This window comes from Anser cygnoides, chromosome 16 (assembly GCF_040182565.1).
Source record: "Anser cygnoides isolate HZ-2024a breed goose chromosome 16, Taihu_goose_T2T_genome, whole genome shotgun sequence".
Classification (NCBI taxonomy): Eukaryota; Metazoa; Chordata; class Aves; order Anseriformes; family Anatidae; genus Anser; species Anser cygnoides.
The window spans coordinates 4,369,749-4,392,313 of NC_089888.1; the positions used below are offsets into that span (position 1 = coordinate 4,369,749).

Here is a 22,565-nt window from a genome sequence, read left to right on the forward strand (position 1 = left end):
TTCAGTGGGAACCATATATGGTAGAAAAGCATGCATGCACAAAATACACAATTTCTTTTCCCAGAAATAGAGAAAGCTCAGTCTACAAGAGTTTCCTTTAAGGTCGCAGCAACTGAACTGCTGAAAAGAACTTAACATCATAACGTAAACTATCACTGAAACCCAGTGGACACTTAACTGAATTCTCCTAGATTATTTTTCTTTCTTTTGGTCTCTGTTTTTAGGCATGCCTTTGGGCAGAAGTGCACACACTTCACTATTAAGTATTCATCTAACTGAGCAAAAAATGGAAGAAGGAAAAAACAAACATATAAACAACTAAATTTGAAAGATATTTAAATAAATCCCTTAATGAAGACAAGAATTTCAAAAGTCAATTCTACAAATCTATTTTTGGGGCAGTCCAGTACAAGTGGCCAACTTTTAGATGTTCTCTTTATTCTTCACAGATTAATAAATATATATAATATATTTAAGGATAGTAGACCCACTTCCTCCTCTTCTTCCTTCATCTACTTACCTAAAAACTAGAAGTGACCATGGACACAGCAGTAGAGCAGTAGAAGTGGACTCAAGGACATAAATTAAAAGCTACTTCAAAGTAATCCTCAAAGAAACAGCACACCCAACTTGGGAACTGTAATTCAGAACAAATCAGCTACAGACAAACACACCTGAGGAATTCACATAGTAGCAAATCCTCCAGGCTAATGGGGTTTCTGAGTTTGCTAAGAGTATGACTAGGTAGGTGATCAGATGGGGTATCATTCTGATGCTTCGTCCTTTTAAGGAGGCTGTGCTGCTTTCTGTAATGAGCCACAACATCGACATTTGAATTATGTCTCTATGAAGTAATCCTTTCATTCGCTTATCTAGAAGGATCAGAATGAAAAGAAACAAAGAAATCAGCTGGTTTCTGACTAAAGATTTTCACTGCAAATTATGAAGCTGTGAATGGAGTAAGATGTACATCAGTGGCTGACAGCATGAGCTCTTGCACTGTACTCTATTATTTCCCAGTTATCTTGTGTCATGATTATGGCAGGCTTCTTTCTGTTTCCTTGGCATTTTCTATCCTCCTTCAAGACTGCAAAACGAGACCACTGGAAACTTTCACTGCTACAGCACCAGCCGGGCTGGCTTCCCGCAGCATCACACAGCCAGCTCTGGCTGTCCCTCCCAGCCTGGCAGCCGCGGGCACCACCACCACCTCCCACCTGCCTCCAAATGCACACACTGCAGTAGCTCTTGTATTATTTTCTCCCATTTACATCCATTCATCCTTGAAGAACCCTCGTAATTAGTCAAAGCTAGCAGCTGTCTTCCTTCTCCTGCCTCACAGCCCTTTCAAAACAAACAACAGTCCTAAAATAAATAAATAAATAAATTCTGTACAGATTTTCTTATCAACCTGCTCTGCCACAATGTCTGAGCAGATCGAACAGTTATCTAGATGCATCTCCTGTTTGTTTTTCTTAATCAGTCATTTCAAGATATAAACTGGGAGACTCCACACATGGCCAGAATCCCACTACGCTGATGCTTTATAAACACAGATCAGGAAAACTAGAATCTCCACTTCAAAGATTATTTGCAGTTTAATTAAAGATAAAGAGGTAGATACAGAGGAAGACAAGGACACAGTGAACCAATATTAGTCAATATGTGTAGGCACATAAACATTAACAATATGTTTGATCATTTGTTTGAAGACATTTCTTTCTGTATGACCTCAATGTCATCACAATGTACATCTGAAAGTGATCAGGATGACTGATATCTGAACGACATTCATGGACACTTCACCATCAACTAGATTTTACAAAAAAAAGTCCTCATGCTACAATAGAAAACATATCTCAAGTCTGTATTTGAGGAAATAGTTATGAGCAGTATTCATAACTATTCTTCCTCCTCCTTCTGTAAACTTTGATCATGGAGACTTAAGAAATATATTCTACTATGCTTTGAGTTCACTCAGTTTTTTTGTTGTTTAAATTAGTGAATAAAGATGACAGGCAACTAGTCTAATTAACACAAGCATTTGTTTTTTTGAAACTTCCAACAAATTTTAGAAGTCTTTTGCTCAGTATTATGATGATACTCTCCATTACCAGCCCCAAACAAATATGCACCTTTCTGCTGCCACAATGACAGTTTTCTCTTTCATTTATAAAAGGAAGCGAGCTTTCAGCATCCACAACATCCTTGGCCTCCTATGTGGAAGACACAGGGAACTCATGAAGTCGAAGGGCAGCAGCACCCCTTCATCCTCTCACTGGCCTCTCAGGTCCCACAGGGTCAGTAGTTTATATTTGGGTAACACACATCTGCTGGCAGTCACTCAAACCCGATTTGCAAAGCTCAAGGGTCAAAGTGTATTTGATTTCACTTTGTAGCTTCCTCCCGTGGTAAGTCCCCCACCTGTTCAAAAACAACATCAGGGCTCTTACTCAAATTCGAGTATTTTGGTTTTCTGTCAAACTCCTGTTACTTCCTTCTCCAGTAAGGACTGAAGGGACAGTAATCACCAAGATGGACTGTGAACAAACCCAGTGGATTGTAGGACTTTATGACAAAAAGTTTTGTACGTGTGGCTAAGCATGTCAAAATGAATCATGACAAACTTTATTAGTGTGCAAAAGACGTGAGCACTGGCATGCCATCAGCCCGAAGCATAAGGCGACAGAGCCCTCACTGCATCGAGCACTTGCGGTAACTGAAGTCTGAAAACATTTCACAGACAGCTGAAATACCAATTTGTATTTAAGCAATATTGAATTACCACAGATCACACGAAACGGGTGATTAGAGCAACACTTCTGTGTTTTGTTGTTGGACTTTTAGTTTCTGCTTTTGATTAAAGGCCATATAATTTTAGTTTTGTATTTGATTAAAAGCCATACAATTTTAACCTACAGAAGCTAGGGAGATTATTCATCTAATGTCATCTTTGGAAGACTGCTTCCCAGTGCTAATAAGGGAATTTAATTAGATGGACAAGCCTTGACAGCAATCCTTTTCCAATACATTTAGTATTGAAATAGGTCTGCATCTTCCAAGATTTACAGAAGAAATCCACTATTCAAGTTAATGGGGAAAAACATCTGAAAGCATTGACTATCCAAGATGTAAGCTCTCGCTTTTCCGATATCATTTGTGCCACACATCACAGCTACAGACAATTACACCAACTGCTCTGGTGAACCCTCAGTTCCACATGCATATGAAGAAAACCTTCGCAGAACTGATTTTGCCCTCAGCATCAGGAAGCCTCGCAGATCAGCCCACGAGGACCGGGCACCGGGAGAGCCTCCTGGCAGCACCCTGCAGCAGCACCCAAAGCCCCAGGACGGGGCAGAGCTGCTGTGCACAAGGGTGCAGCACAAATACGGAGCAGCTCAGCCTCTTTCAGAGCATTTACAGTGGAAAAGGACATGCACGCGCAGGAAATTTGCAGCAAAGAAATGCACAAAGGCTTGTACTTTCTAAAATTGTGTGGGGAACAAGCCTGCCAGCAGGCTGATGAAACACTTGAGATAAAGTGTAATCAATAGTAGTGCTGTACCTTTAAAAAACAGCAAGTATAATGCGATCAATTCACATCACACTGAACTACCCTAACAGAAATCTGCAACTACAATACGCTAATTTAATGATAATTTATCAAGCGCTCACATTTTCAACTACTGTTGTTCATGGCAGAATGAAGCCTGTGTAAAAATATGTCATGAGTCAATATGGCATTCGACTGAAGAGAAAAGACCCACATCATTAAAATTTTAAGTAAGCCTTCATTAAATAAAATACATGAAATTAGCTCTTTCAAAAGAATTTAATTAGTTAACACATGCAGGTTAAATTCACAATCTGCCATTGTGGTTTCTTAAGCCATTCATTTTCTTAAAGCTTTGTCATAAGAAGGATTTTTTTTTTTTGTTATTATTATTCTTATAATACTGCTGGAAACCACGGTTCCTTTCTGAAAATGACAAAGTATCCCTTGCAAACAGCAAGAAACGTTTCCATTGCTACTGTATATGAAGTGCTGCCTTGTTAAGGCAATTTCAATCATTTATGCATCTTCATTAAGTCCAAGCTACCGTTCAGTTTTCCACAGGGAGAAACTTCAATAGCTGCAGAGAAAGGGCAGGACAGCAGATCCTTAAACAGAAGAGAGGAATTGCCAGCTATCTAGCTGGAAATGAAACCTCTGGAAGACCCATCTGCAGTCTCAGTCATTACATATCTCAATAATTATGAGAGCTCTCAGTCCATATATAACATTTCAGCACGTATGAGGAGCTGCAATATTGCAATGTCCACGATACAAAAACATCGCCAGGTCATTTTGCAAAGCTTCAGGCTATGCGTAACACCGAGAGAAGATAAATCAATACAATGCTATCAGTAAAACAGTTTGATTCCTGCACAGTTAAGCGTATGGCTACTTCTATATTTCAATCCCCTCAGGTCAATATAATTTTACACAGTTACCCAATTCTCAGCAGTGAAATGATACTGGTGGATGTTTCAGATATTCTAGAGCACTTATTTCTACATGGGGGATTAAAAAAAAAAAATCACTGTTTTCTATCTGGTTCAAAAACTTGGATTTTTAGCACAGTTTTAAACGTGAGAGGTTTTTTACCCTAGCTCCGGTAAATTCAGTTACTCTTAACAGTTGACCAGGCCAAATCCTCTGTGTCCAATTCACCCAGCACTGAAATAGGAGTTCGAAAAGAAAAGCAAGTCCAACCTGGCTTTGGGCTTTAATCTAAAGCAAATCTGAAGCATAAAATAAAACGTAATTTCTACCTATTTAAGAAAATCAGCCCATTTAAGCAAATTAAAAATTCAGGAATAAAATCTGCTGGGTTACACACCACGAGGGCTGAAGAAACTGTAAATGCTACCAGCAAAAACCAACTATATCATTAATACAACATTAACACATATCCAAGTAGTTCTTTATGCACGCTCTTAACATCCGGCTTCCCATCTGGGTATGCCACAAGATAGCACCTCAGGTTAATCGGACACCTCCAAAGAGCTGCATTTTTTGCATAAAGAGCAGCAGACAAGTACACTTCCAAAGCTGAAGAAGTAATAATTGTCATCTCTAACAAACTCCTGTACTCCAGAGCAGGGAACGTTCCCAAAGAAGCTCTTTCAGACACAAGTCCCCTTTCCTTGATTTAATTTGACAATGTCCCAGTGAAACAGGATAATCCTATTATGAGACCAGACAACCAACTTCAGCAAGGCAGGACTGTAACCCCAAAACACAAAAATGCCTCATTTTGCTACCAATTACATCTCATCAATTTTTTTTTCCCCCTTTTTTTAAGCACCTGCACAATACACAAAGAAATACCCGTCCACTCAAAGGCAAAAAGCCTGTTTATTCCTGTATTCAGTTCTTAAAAAAGAAAAATTTTATTGACTACAATTCCCATCAAACACCATCTACTCTCCTGCTGTTGCTCCTGTAAAACATTCAGTTTCCTAAAGTACTTAAAAAATGTCAGATGTAAAAGGGGCAAAGCCCCTCTTTATATACGGTACAATTTCCTTACCACATTTCTCTTATTAGGAAAGTATATCAAGACATTGTAGGATTGTATTTTAATAGTTTAAAAGTTAGCAGAAATGGTCTAATTATTAAGAAACAAGGCACTAACCTTTTTTTTTTTATATAATTTGTTCCATCACCAAAGCTTGAAACTTTCCTCTAAAAATGTTTCGTAATTGGAAATTCTCATACAGTAAAACTTCAGTGATCTCTGTACTATGCTTTGCTCCTAAATAATGAACCAAGCTGTCAAGGATATGTGCAGGAGGCAGGAGCCTTTATATTTTACTAGAGAACTAAGCTCATGAAAATCCAACTGCATCAATCCTTCTTTTATTATTATTCTTTCAAACTTCCACAATCAAATAACTTTCCTGAACTTGGCTAGAGCCTTCTGAATAGAAATTCCACTGGGGAAAGAAGTTTTAGATTAACAGCACAATACACTTAGAAATCAATAGATAAACCCTTTGCTCAGCTACACTACCTGATATTGTGAGACTGGAACTAGGTCTCAGAAAATAGAAATAACTGAAACAACTTTCCTGATCTGTCCATTTTTGTTTTGGAATTGAAACCGGCAACATGAACCTTATTTCTGTACCATACTTAGGGAATTATTGTAATGAAAAATATTCTGACTGGATAATACTTTTTAATTGTAAAAAGACATCCATCTTCGTGTTAAAACCAGGAGGGTTATGTTTGTTTAAACGACATAGATAACACTGAAAAGCAGTAAGGCAACTCAAAGATAACCACATGTATGGGGTGCCTGTCTTACGGATATACTGCATGCTTGTAAAGTCAGCCAACAATGTGATTAGATACTCAGGCTTGGGATAAGAGATGGAGTAAAACTTCTAAACCTATTGTGAAAATTCTTTAAGCCTGGTCTCAGCTTCATTTGAACGTCTGGATTAGACAGCATCGACTTAAACTGTTCTTTACATTGGAAGCAGGCTGGCTTTTACTTTTTGATCTGTTTGACCTTTTATCCCCTCATTAACAGTGTTGCTTTCTCCATTCACCAGAACAGAATCCTTTTTGGATTGATCGTGAACATTGGAGGAGCGAGGGTAACTCAAAGCAACATCCATGCTCCACTAAGGAAAGCCAGACCAATTTTGCTATGAGCTGCAATCATGAAGCTCAACTGGAGAGCACAGCAGAATATGTATACTTTTTGAATACACGAAGCCAGCATTCATCACTGAGCAGAAAACACTCTTTTTTCTCTATCCACATGCTGCAGTCAGAGACGTACCACATCTCAGCCCTCAAGGATGTGAAAAAGATGCACCCCACAAAGTGCATCCCACTGCCTCACCCCCTTGGTTCAATTCCAACCCCATTCAGAATAGACAAAAAATGTCCCTATACAGAGAGACACACACACACACAAAAAAAAGGATTGCCAGGTCTCAAAATTTTGGCAAACCACTCAAACAGCTCTCATGGCACAATCCCCCAAACTCAGACAGGATAAGTCGCTGTGTTATATTCATTAAAAAACCACAGCCTTTATTTATTATCCTGTAGTTCTGTAAGGCAAATCTAAAGAAACGTTGCCATGACAAACAAATACAGTGGAGTTTTTATACTAACCTGATCCTCATGATATCCCTTCATTCAATTAATGGAACCTTATTTTATTTTGTATCAACCAGAAAATCAAAATATTTTCAACACTGCTGGCATTAGCCTTGTAAAGACACAGATGAATCGAAAAATGCTTTGCTGTGAAGCAGAAGAGCTTTGCGCACACAACCAGACCACTCAGATGCCATGGGTTGGGATACCATGTTATAAAAACCATGGTCTGTGGCTCCAGTCCAGCCTGCAGAGTAATTTAATCTAGCTCACAAAGAAATGAGGAAAATGGCCTCTGCTGTGCTGAATCAGCAGTGCTGGAAGCCATGCCACCCTCTATCACTTAGTAAGAGAAAGCTTTGTTTGTAGTGCCAACTCGGTGTAGAGCAACTATTGGGTAACAGAAAAGACCAGCAGGAATATTATGTGCCAGATTTTCGGTAGATGTAAGTCAGAATAGTTCCAATGACTTCAGGAGTTGCACTGATTTACATCATTTCAGGATTATAAGGATTTACATCCACTGGAAGTTTCACTTCTTTTTTTGTCTTTTAATTAAAAGAACAATGTAGACTTGGCAGTATTATGAGTCTTCAACAGACCGAGATTCAGGAAGGAAAAAGTTTTGTAAAGCTCAGGGAGAGGCAATAAGCCTTTTTTTTTTTTTTTTTTGTGTAAGAAGAACTGTGGCTAAATTAAAATTCACAAGACATACTGATGTATAGATCTGAATTTATGTAATATACACGAACATATTTTTCCTCTTTGGACCTACATAAATATAACAATGGCAAAGCAAACAAACAAACAAACAAGCAAAAGAATGACAACTTTGTTCATTTGATCTGATTATATACCAGGAAAAGCTACCAGTACAGATATTGTCCCTATTTATCAGTCACGACTAAGGCCAAAATAAATGCCATGTATTACTTCATTTTATTTTTTTCTCCTTACTGTAAGTGCCAAAGAAGTGATTGCCATTGGAATTAGGAAAAAACACATGACTGGAAAGAACAGGGGGTATTGCTTGTCAGGAAGCAAGCCAACTGGGTCAAAGTTTGGTTTGCTCTGATTTCTAAATAAACTCATAACTACTACATAATGTCTCAGTGAACTCAAAGCAGTTTCTGTTGCTTGTCTACTCAGCTATCAAAGAGAGCTCCATAATAAAACCAAAAAAGCTCTTTATTCGAGACTGAGAGAGCCTCAGAAATGCACACATATCAACTTTATTTCCTCAGTAGAATCACAGGTGACCATGATGGGGAAAGAACAGAAGGCAAGTGAGAATTGTTCTGGTACATGAGATCCTTCGATGGGTAACAGATGTATTATGTTTTAAGACCGAAAGTGAACAGATCCTTCAGGCAGGGCCATGTGAAAAATGACATGCAGTTGCTCTTCACACTATTTCTGCAGCACAATGACCCACTCCAAAGCCAGCTGAGACTTAGAAACACTTCAGATTAGGCTCGTAAAAAAAACAAAAAACAAACAAACAAAAAAAAAACCAGAAGACTGCTTACTAGTGCAGCTTGGCTGAAGTGTTACACAAGAACTCAAAAAAATGTTTCAAAAGCTAATTGTTTAAACTAAGGAGCTTAAACTAAAATGTGTCTACATTCAAGAAATGTAGCTTCAATCCGCCATATGTTTTTCAGTACTCACCTCCTAACAGGTAAGTATTAAATCTCCTGCTTCCAGTGAGTTCTATTTAAAGGTATTCTTCAAAGGTTTCTGCAACTTTAAAATTATTTTATTTTATACTTCCTAAGCTATTTACTAGCAAGGGATGTACTTAAATTACATTGATCACATACTAATGTTTTTTGAGCATGAATTACTGATTTGGGTATATAACCTTTAGTTTTATTTTATGCATTTATTTTTTAGGACAGCTTCCCCTAGAACAGTAGGTTCTTGGTGTGTGGATTCCCTACACATTTGGAGGTGTAGACACATATTGCCATCAGAAACTGGTCACAAGGGACACCCAATGCAGACAAAAAGTTGAAAAATCACCTTGATGGTTAATAAACTCTGGCAGCAATCTTGTCTTCTCTTTACATCTTGGTAACACCCTCTGTTTCCTGAGTTGTCCAGGCCCAACAGGAACCATGGCCCAGCAGGTCTGTGGAGCACCCAGGTCTCCTGGCACTCTGTACTGCACACCTCTTCTCTCCATGTCACACCCCACCACCTTTTTTTTTTTTTTTTTTTATATATATATTTTTAATTAAGATGCTACCCCACTCCACAGATGTTTAATTCCCCCTCTTACAATTGCTTTGCCAAAAGGATGCTACTGCTGAATTAACAGAACTTTGCTTCGTCATCATGTCTCCCAAGGCAATGAAACTTGCTATGTTCTTATAAAGGTAAAACCAGCTGTGCCACTACTGCTCAATTCTGCTGCTTTTTAACAGGATACAACCAACATTATGTCTCATTTCACAGTAGAAAGGGAAAATAAAACTTTGTTTTATTGAAAATGCAAAGAAAAATTATTCTAGTAAAATGCATTGTCTACATCAAGCTTTAATATAACACTGCAGTTAATTCCCCACTCACAGACACTCCTGCACATTCTCAGGCAACAGGTATTCAGTGATCTATTCAGGATTAAACCTCTCTTTTATGTCTGCAACAAAACCCAACATGTCTAACTGCCCCATACAATCCTTCTTCATGGTTTCTAATCTGCACGGTAAAACCACGCTGTATGACTGGAACAGCTTGCTTATTATCGGGTACAGCAACCAGTCCTTTAACTTCCAATTTCTCTTATGTTTCAGACTCCAGGCAAACAACAAAAATCTCTCTCAGTAAACTTTACACGGAGATAATCAATCTACTATCCAGTTATTTGAATAAATGTGTAGAGTTTTAGTGATCCGGAGATCACTAAACTTCTCCTGATGATGGTTTCATGTTGTAGTTTGAACATGGTATCAGGAAATCCTTGGGCGCAATCCAAATATTTTCAACGGTTGTCATCCTTGAAGAAGATTGCATCACATGAACTCTTACCATGACCTATGGTTTCTCCTTTGTCCAAAGAACTGTACACATAGCTTTCTTCATCCCCAACCTGTTCCTTCTCTCCCCAGAAAAGAAAAATAAAACCAACATCAAAAAGACATTTTTTAATGCCACTTACCCACATTTCTTTATCTTCTACAGAAGATTGAAAAGGAAAAAAAAAGGGGGCATAGAATCAAGTGAAAAAGTCTTCATAAAAAGAGAAAGAAATGAAAGAATAATGCACCTCAATAATTCAGGCACACACACACACACAAAAAAAGCTGCTGGAGCTGAGCAAAACAGTTGCCTTTCATGTGTAATTTAGTAAACCTTCTGTTTTCAAGTAAGCTATTCAACCAGCCACTAATAATTAGCCTCCTGAAAAACAAGCAGCAAGGCATGCAGGACCTGAAATGATGATTTTTTCTGATTCCCCAAGGAAGCACTTTCACTGGGGGGAATACTAGATACATAACTTTCCATCTTGAAATTCACCAGCCCTATTCTTTTTCCTTCCCCCTGAAGTGAGATGCTTCAGAAGCGGATCTTAGCAGCAGAGGGAGTTTGTGCAGATCTGCATGCATCCAGCTCTTTTCAGTTACTAAAAAAAAAAAAAAAAAAAAAAGTACCACACAAAAGCAGAAGTATGAGCAAAAAAAAAAAACAGGCAAAATTAAAGATACTGAACGGTATAATATTTAAGTGTGGGCTGGGCCTTCTAACAAGCTTAATGAATAGTGCAGTTACGATAGAAACAGTGCAGTATCTAACTAGTTCTGTGTAAAGCAAACACCTTGCCCTCATCTCATCACAAGATCAGACATAAATCACAGGATTGGAAATGGGACACTGCAAATCCCCAACTCTCGGTACAGTAAGAACAGACGATACCCTAAGAATCCACACTCTTCGTATAGGAATAACACTCCCATTTACTCCTCTGGCCTTAATTTAATCCCATTATTTCAACTCACATTGGGATTAGTAACATCTCCTTCAACCAAAATGTCCTTTTCTGAGCAGACCTCGTGGGAGCCCCCGGGGAGGCTTGCTTGGGGGACATGTCCTGTAGCCACAGCCGGACCTCTGGTGCTGGCCATCAGCTGGGTCATGGCATTTAAGAAAACAAACTGTAAATGGAGTGTGTCCAATACTGGAATGAGAACTGAAGCACTCCTTCCCCTCCCACAGCAACAGCATGGTATTTAACTTGCATGAATCTATCCTAGGCTTTTAGTCTGGAATGTTTCTAGACGTAGGAAATTCGAAGATCCCAGTTTTTGTAACTCTCGTGTTACAAACGCTAGGAGAATTACTGACAAACTGAGTCGTTTAGATTTAGCTGTGTTCCTACAGATTGCAAACAAACGACTTCAAGACATAAAAGGCTTAGATTACAAACCACTATTGTAATTTTAGTAAGTTCAATAACTATACCCAGAACATAAGTTTCAATGGTTCATGGCCAAAGCAGAAGGCTATATCACATGGGCTCTGCAACAGTCTGTTTGGAACTGTTTTTGCTCACTGCTTTTACTAACAAAACAGATAAAGGAATGCAGCATACGTTTGTTGCATCCACGAGTGATATGAAAACAGGGTGTAACTGCAGCTCTGTTGGAGGTCAAGAATAGAATTGAAAACAATCCTAAAGTCAGAGATCAGACTGATTTAAAAAAAAAAAAAGATGCAATTCAATGGAAGAACAGCAAGGTAACCCAATTCAGGAGGATTAATCAACTGTGCACACAGAAAATAACTGGGTAGGCAGCAGTTCTTCAAAAAATGATGTGGGAGGTTATACTGGATCACAAGCTGAACATGAGTCAACAGTGCCATACTGTTAAAAAAAAAAATCCTCATATAAGATAAATCAGCTGGAATATTGCCTGCAAAACAGGTGAAGTAATCGTCCCGGTCTGGTCAGCACTGCAAGGCTTGGCTGGCACAGTCGGATCAACGCAGAGCATCGTGCTAGCAGCAAAGATGAGGGATATGAGGGCACAGAGGAGGGAGCCCAGGCATGACACATGAAATGGAACAAGTAAATGGGTCAGCCTACAGAAGCTGAGAAGAAAACACTTTTAAGTGTGTTGAAAAAAAAACACACCAACCACACACACACACAAAAAAACCACAACAAAACCCAACAACTGTTCTATGATGAATATGACAAATCACAATGGGTTTAAATCGTATTAAGAGACTTTCAGTCTAAATGTGAAGGAAAGAGAGGGAAGCAATACAGGGTAGTGGCTGGGGTCCCTAGGAGCAGACCTTCAAGGCCACGCTGAGGACCACCCGATTACAAAGGAGCTGCCCATGCCTTAAGGCAGCAGCCTGCTTCACAAGACTTCCTCATGAGCTCAGTGAAATCAGCGAGGCTTTCTGAGGAAGCTCTGTCGCCAGACAAAACTGCACGGCAGGTAGTTCTCAGCCACTCAGGGCTAATTTATACAGGGTCATCTATTAACAACTGCTTTGATCATACTGGGAACAAAGAGGTTATTAAATTTTATGCTTTAAATTAGTCCTAATTTGCACTTACTCAGGTGCATCCATTTCTTTATTTTCTAAGAACCTCACAAGCTCATTTGTTGATGTTTTAACTTCATATACCAAGAATCCCAACATATTTCTCCTGCTAAATGGTGAGTAAAAAAATGTTTATTTCACTGACCTGCCTTTTATGATTCTCTAGACATGAACTGACAGAAGGAGCTGATACACAGCTTTCTCTGGAACAATTTTTGTAATCTTGACAATTTATCTTCGGATAATTGCTATATTCATTATTATTTTAAAGACAATTTTGTTTAATAAGGATTGAAATTGCTACTAGAAAAGCTCAGTATAACAAAATATTAGACTAAAAGTAATTTTTGTGACTAATCTATGAACTGCTACGAAATTGTGATTTATAATAGGCATAGTAATAGCCTTAATGATTGCAGTGCTTCCGGGTATCAAGGAAACGCACAGATTGGCTCATTTCAAAGCAGAAAGGGCATTTTTTTTCTGCTTCATGGGTGGCCCATACATATCTTCAGGGTCCTTGGAGAAGCTTCCAACATTCCCACTGTGCGTTCCACATACTGGCTGCTATTACTATGTTAATGCTAATAGGCTGTAGTATATGTGACTCTCTGAGCAGCAGTGTAACTAGCAGAGTGCTGAATTACTGCCACTGGCTCTCTATTACAAAATGCTGGCAACTGGTGAGGAACGGTGGCAGGGAAGTAGTGAGGGCAAAGCAAAAATAATGAAAATTTTGTACTGGAAGGGAGAAGAAAGCAGGAATCTAAACAGGCTGGCAAAAAGAGAACCTGGAGCCTGGGGTCATAAGGCACAGGGCAGCAAGAGCGGCTGAAAGTCTCCATTTCCAATGACAGTGCAGCCCATATGCCAGAACATTTGCTCCTTCTCTCTCCCTCTGTGCAATTACAATTCAAAATTAATAAATAAATTAGGGACAATGAATATAAGCAAGATAAATCACAAAGCCTGTGGCAAAAAGAAATCTTGTTCAACCCAACTATTTTTTACGTTGCAGGAAAACTCACTTGGGAAAGATTCTGCTGAAAGAAGCGAAGCAGCCAGTACTAATGACAAATATTTTGGGAAAACAGAAACTCCATATGTTCTCCTTTTATTCTACTAAAAATAAAGAGGAAATCAAGAGCTTTTTGAATTTAAGTGTAACATTTCCTTATGCCAGGAGACAAACTATGCCTGAGTTAAGTCTGGACATTAATGGAAGCAAATCGCAGAATAGTGGTCCCTGGTGTTTCAATTATTCTCTCTTTAGAAGTTAGGCTTCCAAGAAGTTACAGAAACACCATTTCCCTGTAAGAATTATTTTTTGCAGACTGTTGCAATGTTTTTCTTTAAAGCTATTTGATCTATATTTGCAGAAAAGCTCAGTTCACCACTCTAACTTTTCATATACTCACCTGTGAAGTATTTGATGGAACCAAGGCATGTTGAGGCTGGAAGCACCTCTGGAGAGCGTTTGGTCCCACATCCTGCTCAGCAGAGGGTCAGCTGGAACAGGTTGCAGGACTGTGTCCAGCTGGGTTTTGCGCATCTCCAAGCTTGGAGACTCCACAACCTCTCCAATTAACCTGTTCCAGTATTTGATGACCCTTGAACTGAAAGTTTCTTCTCCTGTTTAAACGGAAATTCCTGATCTTCAGTTTGCCCCTACTTCCTTCTGCCCTTTCTCTGTGTACCACCGAGAAGAACCCAGCTCTGTCGCCCTTACATCATGCCACGAGGCATTTATATGAAATTATATGAAACATGAGATTATATGAAATCTTTCCAAGACTTCTCTTTTCCATGCTAAACAATCCCAGCTCACTCGGCCTCTCCTTGCAGAAATACTAATAAATAAATATTTAAACAAAATATCAAAACCAAATCTCACTGTAATCTCATCCATAAGAAAAACATCTAGTAGCACAGCTGGCCCATGACACTTCTGATCTTTACCTGAAAAAGCGAAGTCTGGGGGGTCACTTAATCACAAAAAGGAAAATTGAATGTGAAACAGAATGGTCTTCAAACCCTTCAGCTCGTGCATAAAAGGTTTACATACACTAAAACCAGGTACAGTTTGAGTCCATCAAGACAGCATAAATTCCTGTTGCAGGCGCTTGGTGAAAGTCTCTGGTCACTGGTAAAGGCTCTTAGTTTACTTGTCAAACCATTCCAAACTATAGTTCCAAAATGCAAATACTGGTCTTTTTCAATAATTGCTTTCTGACGTTTGTTCTTACTATCACCATTTATGTAAAAAAATATTTAAAAAAAAAAGAAAAAAAGGAATTGCACTATTCTGCATATACCTATAGCCTCAACTTGAAGAGAAACATCCTTCTTTCCCTTTATTATGCAAATTCATTCTATGATAGGAAAAAATATTAAAAAGTAAATTTCTAATGAAATCCTATCCTCTGTACTTTAAATCTCCTCCTACCCGTTAAATGAGACACTTAAGTACTATCTAAATTACTACAATATTCTGTGGGCTATGCACATGGCCCAAGCTGCTGTAGAACTAAGTACTTCACAATCTTTTAGCAATGAAATAAGCTACCTCTAGAAAAATATTATGCTCATTTTCAGAGAGAAAATTAAGGCTGAAGGAGGCTTGCACATAAATATCAATGAAATTAGGCTATGAGAACTGGCATTAGGTCAACGAAAATTAAGCAAGAAAATATTTCATTGCTAGAATAAATAATTTGCATTTACCACATGCAAAAAACAGAATTTCCAGAATGCTTTCAGCATCTGCTCAGTGAGATCAGAGCTCACAAGCTCTGTCAGCAGCAGTCAGCTTCTGAACACAGAAGTGACTTTGAAATTAACATTTTTTAACCTTAAGAGACCTCACCTTACTGGTTTGGACTTCAAAACAATACAGATTTCAAAATAAACAACAAATTTATACCATTCCAGGCATGGCTTATTTCCTAACAGCTTAAGCATAAAAAAAAAATAAATTATTCATTAGAAATTGTTGTTTCATTTTCTTCCTTAATATCTGTTTGTTCAGAGTGCCTAATTTGAAGCAGCTCAGTCCTTCAGACAAACTTCCCCCCACCCACCAAAAAAAAAAAAGAAAAGGAAAAAAAAAAGAAAAAAAAGGAAAAAGAAGCTCTGAGTCTGTTTCTGGAGAAGCAGATTTATTCAGATAAAAATCAGTCGCCTTCCCAGAATGCAGAAAAATGTAATTTTACTTGGGTTTGAGGAATTTGGTTCAAAGCTCTGAACTAGAAAGCAATATATACAGTTATTAAACAGAGTAAGGGGATTAACTCTACAGAGTGTTATTGACTACTCTGGTCTCATTAACTGGCATTTTATTTAGATAAAAATGTCAACTTAAACATCATATTTTTGCGTCAGAAGTTAGATCTGAAGAATAACGTTACAAATGAATATGCATCAGCAGCTCCCCAGTCCACAGCAGCTCTTTCCGGGGTCTCCCCTGAAACTCACGACTGAAGTTGTGATTTTGGTTTGCTACATGCCCATCAAGAGAAACTGCTTTAAAAAGAAGTTGTCCTGTGGAATGGGAGAAGGGTTTCTGAGAAGCAGCTTCACTCGAGCACGTACGAGCTTAGCGCAGAAAGCTGGTGTCTCTCTGCCTTTCTCCTCCAAGAAGGGAATGAAGAAAGGTTAGAGAAAGAGGCCCGGGTTCCCGGTGGACTTACGCCTGCTTTCAGATTTTATTATGAAACTGTGAAGCTAATTATGTGTATGATAACTTCAGTAACTACTTTTCATGCAGAATCACAGACCAGAAAATAAAGAAAGCATGAATGGAAAAGCCTCTCTTTTAAACTCGGAGCAGCTCACAGAAGGCACTGGATACGGCAGCAGGCCGCAGCCAAACCTCCGCACTGCAGCACGGAGCGAGTGACCCCTCAGGGTGTTCCAAGCCCTCCCAAACACCAGCACAAACCCCAACAGCCCTCACAGCTCATGCTCCGTAAAAATGTCCACACAACACCGAAGGGCACTCTGAAAACAGAGGCACAACAGAGCACCTGCTTACCAGCAGGGCACCGTGGCCACCGGCATGGGGCATCCTCCCAGCCATGCTCCAAAGGCCTTTAGGAGCCAAGCTCCTACCAAATTAACCACAGTCAGGTACCTATCTATTTTTTTGGATTCTACATCCAAGAAAAGTGGGAAACCACGCATATAAAAGGGCAAACGTCCTCACTAGCCAATTCACGTGTCGGAGCCATGCAGTACTGCAGATGCACACTCCCTGTCGATACCCCCGGTGAATCTTTGGGCACTTGCTAGGTTTGCACTTGTTACCACAGGGATGTGCTCCTTCCTTCACGGCATTTTGCTGAAGTATCAGCATTCCTCCTAAGATACCTACCTGTATCATTCTTTCTGCAGGGCCCAGACTTCACGTATGCAGTAGTATTTCGTGGCTGCATGATTATGTTCAAGTAGAGCTGTTGGTACATTTCACCAATGTCCTCCACAGGACACACTCTGTTTCCAGCATCATCTTAACCACAACAATGCAGCACATTTACCTCCAAACGGAGGTACAGCACATATCCCTGCAGCTACTGCTAAATGAATCACTAGCAACCAGCCTCAAACACAGCTTGCAAAGGTTTGTTCAGGTTCCACCACTGTTCCCACACTCCCCTTTCTTTAATTGAAGGTTTGCTTTTAGACCATCAAATGAAGACTGGGATGTTGCGCCTAGCTGTTCTATACTTCCTAAACAGCATTCACAGCCTTCCTAAGTTTTACTGTTGGAGGTGATAAGGGTTGAACAAAGTGGAGGTTTTGAAGCCTCCATGGGGAGAACAAAAGGCTTCCATGCTGAATTCATATGAAAAAACACATGTATTTCAGTAAAATGTATATATTTATTTGTTTTTAACCAAGTGGTATGTCACTGAAAACCCTTGTGTAGGAACAATTATGTTTTTATACATTTGCCTGAAGTTTGGCTACCTTTGGTTTCACACACTTGCTTAAAGCAGCACATGCTGGCACAGTTTATTCATCTTCCTGTATGAAAATAAACTGTGCTTCCACGCGCTTTTACCCAAACGTAGCTGCCTACACAAGCAAAGTTGTTCTGTATAGGCACTATTTAGGATGGGCAACAGAAATATGAATCACTGCAGATGAAGAGATGCAAAGAAAAACAAAAAAGGGGCTGTATGTCTCAACTGCTTATGTAGTCTTCTTGGCTGTACGGAAAGCTATGACACGCATGCTAGTAATGTTGTTTAGCCATATTTCTGGAAGGTGACCGGGGATAACTGTGACGGTACTAGGCTGTAAAAATAACGCAGTTAACTCTGTGATGTCATTACACCCACTGTTAGTTGCCATGGTCTCACCAATGTCAATAAAACTTGAAATTCTAGTTTTAAAAATGTTATTTTTTGAATTATAATATTTAAAAATATTATAGAAATGGGCATTAATCCTGTACCAAGGGTAACATTCCCCTTAGATCATGCTGCATAGCAGTTTCAGAATCCTACTCCTTATTTTTCTTTCCCTATGAGGCCACCTGGTCACTGTTCCCACTCACCTGAGCATCAACTCAGGGATCAGATCCCCTGAGTCAGTCCTGAACTGTCTTCAGTGCAGTACTGCATGTCTTTGCTCCTCCCCTTCCCCCCGGGACCAATGTTCTCACCACTTTAAGGTAACATTAATAATTAACAAAGAGAAAAAGATACCCACACTGTAATTGTCCTCTGTCATACAGCAGCTTTGAGATTTTTCCTAAGGCTAAGAAAGAAAATAGTCAACCAACCTTTTAAACATTATCATGCATCAGTGATTACTCTAAGTTTATTATCCTTCAAACAAAAACAATGACAAAAATCAACTGATTATACCCCACTAACTTTTATTAGGAGATGGCATTTCAGAGGAAGGTACAGACTTCACAAATTGTCTTAGCTAATACCCCATCATCAGGCTACAATGTTTGGCAGTGATGTGTAGTATGTGGCATTTGTGGCCCTATTGAGGAAAACTATTTTAAGTCTAATTAACATGAAATTTTTAGAATGCAAATGCTTTTCATTTATACATAAAACAAAATGCCATGACATTTCTTCCATCCATTTATCATAAACAAGTTAATTACTGTGTAACAAATAGCTCCTGCTAGAATCTGTATGTTTTGAGGATGTTAGAGAGCTGACTCAGGCAAATAAGATGAACCACAAAGTAGTAGTTAATAGCTTATGGCATACTTATAATAAAACAATGACTCTGTAAAAGCTCTTGTTGTCAAATTAAGGCTAAGCTATTTCCATTGGAATAAGTCAATTATAAGCAGCCATTATCTGTTTAAACTTGATTCAAACCTAGAATACTTTATACACTTTTATTTTGATACATTCATAACACTGCATACATTTAGGAGCTGGATATTATAAAGCTTAGAAAGGAAATGCTTGCTTTATTGCCACACAGTTTATCCCCGAGCCATGTAGCATCTAAACTTCTTGACGCTGGCTGAGGCTGATAGCTGTGCCGAGGGCTACATCCTACATAATTTCTGATGAACAAATCCTTGGGCAGTATAAACTGTCCCAGGACTCCCCATACATCTTTCCGAAGGACTAAGTGAGGCTTACGCAGCATACAGATTTTGTGTTTGCTGGAATCCCCTGAAAACAATTTGAAATACGCACACTTTTTTTCCCCAAAACCATGAAATCACTGACAGGTGAATCCCTACCTACTTTTTTTTTTTCCTCCAGGCAAACAGTCCCATTTGGCCTGAAAATGAATTACTGAATGCTGATGAATAAGATGGTGGTAGCTGGCAGCAGAGCTTTGCGTGGTAAGATGGTGTGAAACAGTACATATGTCAATCTATCAAACATGTTAATGTAAGCAATCTGAACCCATTTTTGGTCTGATCTATTGTACAATACTTCACCCAGATGGAAGAAAGAGATAAACATTTTATGCTTCAGACATATCAAGTGTTAGGAAGTAAAATTAAACCCAAACTGGAAAACTACCAATTTTACATGCTAGAGTATATATAAAGAACAACACAAGCACGAAGAAGAATTTTGATGCAGCAGATTTTCTCCCCCATTCTTGTACAAGTTAATTACATATATTTGTTTCCTATGATAAATAGCAGCATGTATTTGACTGCTGATTAGAAGGTGTAAAGATGATAGCTTACTTATTAGCAAACACAGCATTTGCACTTTTTTCTTTCTCCTTCAGTTGACAAAATTCTTATAAATCACGTAACTAGTGACAATGTTATCAGGACATGAGTCCTCCAAGTGGTGCATGCATACATAATATTTTGAGGGCCAGTTCAGCCCTAAACGAATGGCAGGTTTGCCATGACTAATGTAAAACTACAACTGGACCCCAAGGATAAAATTAGCGTTCATTAAATATATACTTTCATTCAAATCAACTTGACAGCCTATCTAAATATAATTTCATATTTAAAGATGATCAGTTGCAACTGAAATGAAATGACAGCCACTATGCTGTCATTGCTAGCTAACTCCTCTAAACAGACCTTCTGCTCCATACCTATTGCCCAGCTACATAAACATGCAGCACAATATATTGAGCACTAAACCACAAAAAAAATACTCCTTCAGGCATGTATTAATGACATGATTTTCTAGTCTTTGAAGGACTCTGTATATCAAATGATTTTCAAAGCTAAAATGTGTGAAATATACTCAGTTTACAAACTGACCTGGAATGCCATATGATTCATAAGTTTGGGAAAAATTGCTACTAAATATGTAAACAATTGGTACTAAGTCTCTAATATGTTACTATTTTGTTATATTCTTAGGTTTGTCTATGTCCAGTCCCTAGCTGATTAGCTTTCCAACCAAAAATAAACTCCCAAACATCTCCTAACTGATGCCAGGCCAGTCAAGAGAATTCCTAAACAGCAAAACAAAGACGATCGGGCTTAGAAACAGAACTGATTGCCAACTCATGTAGAGAAAAAGCATCCAGTCCTGGATTCCGCTGAAGCCAGAAAGAATACAACTCCCCCTCTCTCTAGAAAATCAAAGTAACAGAGCAGGTGTTTGCTCTGGAGGAAGACAGAAATCCCAGCTTTCTGGCAGAGGAATATGCATGTGAGTAAATGTACTCAGGAGAAAGTAGCAAAGGGTTTATAACCCCTTGTGTAGAGTACCAAAACCTGTTGTGCTCCTCAGTTCCTGCAGCGTACTACGTTTTCAGAACTGCTGTAGCATCCACTAGTGGTTAGTGATTTAACTTAAGGGGGGCCATGGAGGGGGGGAATTTTGCTCTTCAAAAATTCACTTCAGAGTAAAACCATGATTTTCTGCATCATGCAAATACAAAGTTTAATTATTTTTAACTTGAAAGAGAGACAGATCAATACACAGGATAATCTATTGTTATTTGGATTACGAAGACGTCTCAGAGTTTACAATCACAAAAGTGGTTATAATCCTGCAATTACTATAAAGCTAATTGGTAGTTTCTTTTTGCCTGTGTTTTCATGTTGTCAGTGGGGCAGTAATGAAAATGAATGCCACATTTGTGAACAGAATGTCTGTAGGCTTGTTTACCACATTTCCAACAACAACGTCTGCTTTATCATGCATTTCAAAGCAGAGATAATTTAAGGATCTCTGAATTTCATACATAAAAATACTTTCTAAAATATCAAATGTAGAGTCCCTTCAGACAGGGTGGGAGTGCGAGACTTAAAAGTGAAGCGATGACCTCGCATACTATAGGCAAACATCCACCTGAAGCAGACAGCACGTGGACTTCGAATGATTCATCTGTATTCAAAACTGTGCTCAGGTAAACCACTTAGTGTTTCATCCTCCTACAAACATAATTCTGCAGACAATTTCACCATCAAACCCAGCATCTTTAAGTCTCCTTTCACCTCCCCAAAACACAGTTATTGCAGCACCCATTAAGCATTTTATTCCACTTACCTTTCAGTAGCTTCTGCCCTTCCATGATACTTTGGGAGACGAATGCTGTGTAGTCTTCTTCTGAAAAGCCAGGCTTGCATGTGGGTCTAACTGTAAGATCCCCATCGCGTGCCTGCAAAATCAAAGCAAGAAAAGCACACACCATGACTTTTGTGGTTTGGTACAATGCTTTGTGCCCAATGACTAGGTGTTCAGGCACGGACAAACATGAACAGTAAAGCAGTGTGCAAGTAGAAACCATTTATGCTAAAGTGCCTATCTGTTGGACTGGATCCATACTGTAGCTGCAAAAATAAAATGGGCCAGAAAATAGTTGCCTGAGTACAATAGAAATCATTGTTTGTAGGAAGGCTGGGATACTGGGCACTGTCAGAAGAGGGGAGGAAACAAAGAGCAGCAATTCATCAACACGAGCAGCGCTCGCACTGGAGCCACGCAAAGGCCTTATGTTGCAACACCCAAATCACCCGAGTTTTGCTATTGAGAAACCGGGCAAGGCCCTGGCCTGAAGGAGGAGAAGCACCCCCAGCTCGCAGCAGCCTCTGCAGCTCGCAGCCTCCTAAAGCCCCCTCGCTTCCCCTGCAGTGGCCCCAAGCCTCTGCTGGCTGCTGCCCTGTGACCCCCCAGGCTCTACGCTTGCCCAGGCTGCAGGGAGGGATGGAGGGGAGCCCAATTAAAACCTAGCAATTAGCGCAGCCCCTCGCACAGCCTGCCGGGGTCCAGGGGCTGCGCTCAGCTGCTCCGTTCTGACTTCGTACCGCGCAGTTAGGGGACAGCGCCTGCCACGGGGACAGGCTTGCCCAGCCGCAGCGGTCCAGGATCCTTGGGACGGGGACACCCACCCCAGCAAGGAGGGTCCAGACACC

The 22,565-nt window shown here is 39.4% G+C and overlaps 1 protein-coding gene across 2 annotated transcripts in view; it reads right to left on the reverse strand.

The window, feature by feature from the left end:
• The window catches only part of CDH4 (cadherin 4), a 525,850-nt gene that overhangs the window by 432,772 nt on the left and 70,513 nt on the right, over positions 1 to 22,565 (reverse strand). For both annotated transcript variants that reach the window (XM_013188900.3, XM_066978558.1), the window contains exon 2: positions 21,700 to 21,811. In XM_013188900.3, coding sequence (XP_013044354.2) covers positions 21,700 to 21,724 — 25 coding nt within the window. In that variant the 5' untranslated portion in view covers positions 21,725 to 21,811. The remainder of the gene's footprint in view (positions 1 to 21,699; positions 21,812 to 22,565) is intronic.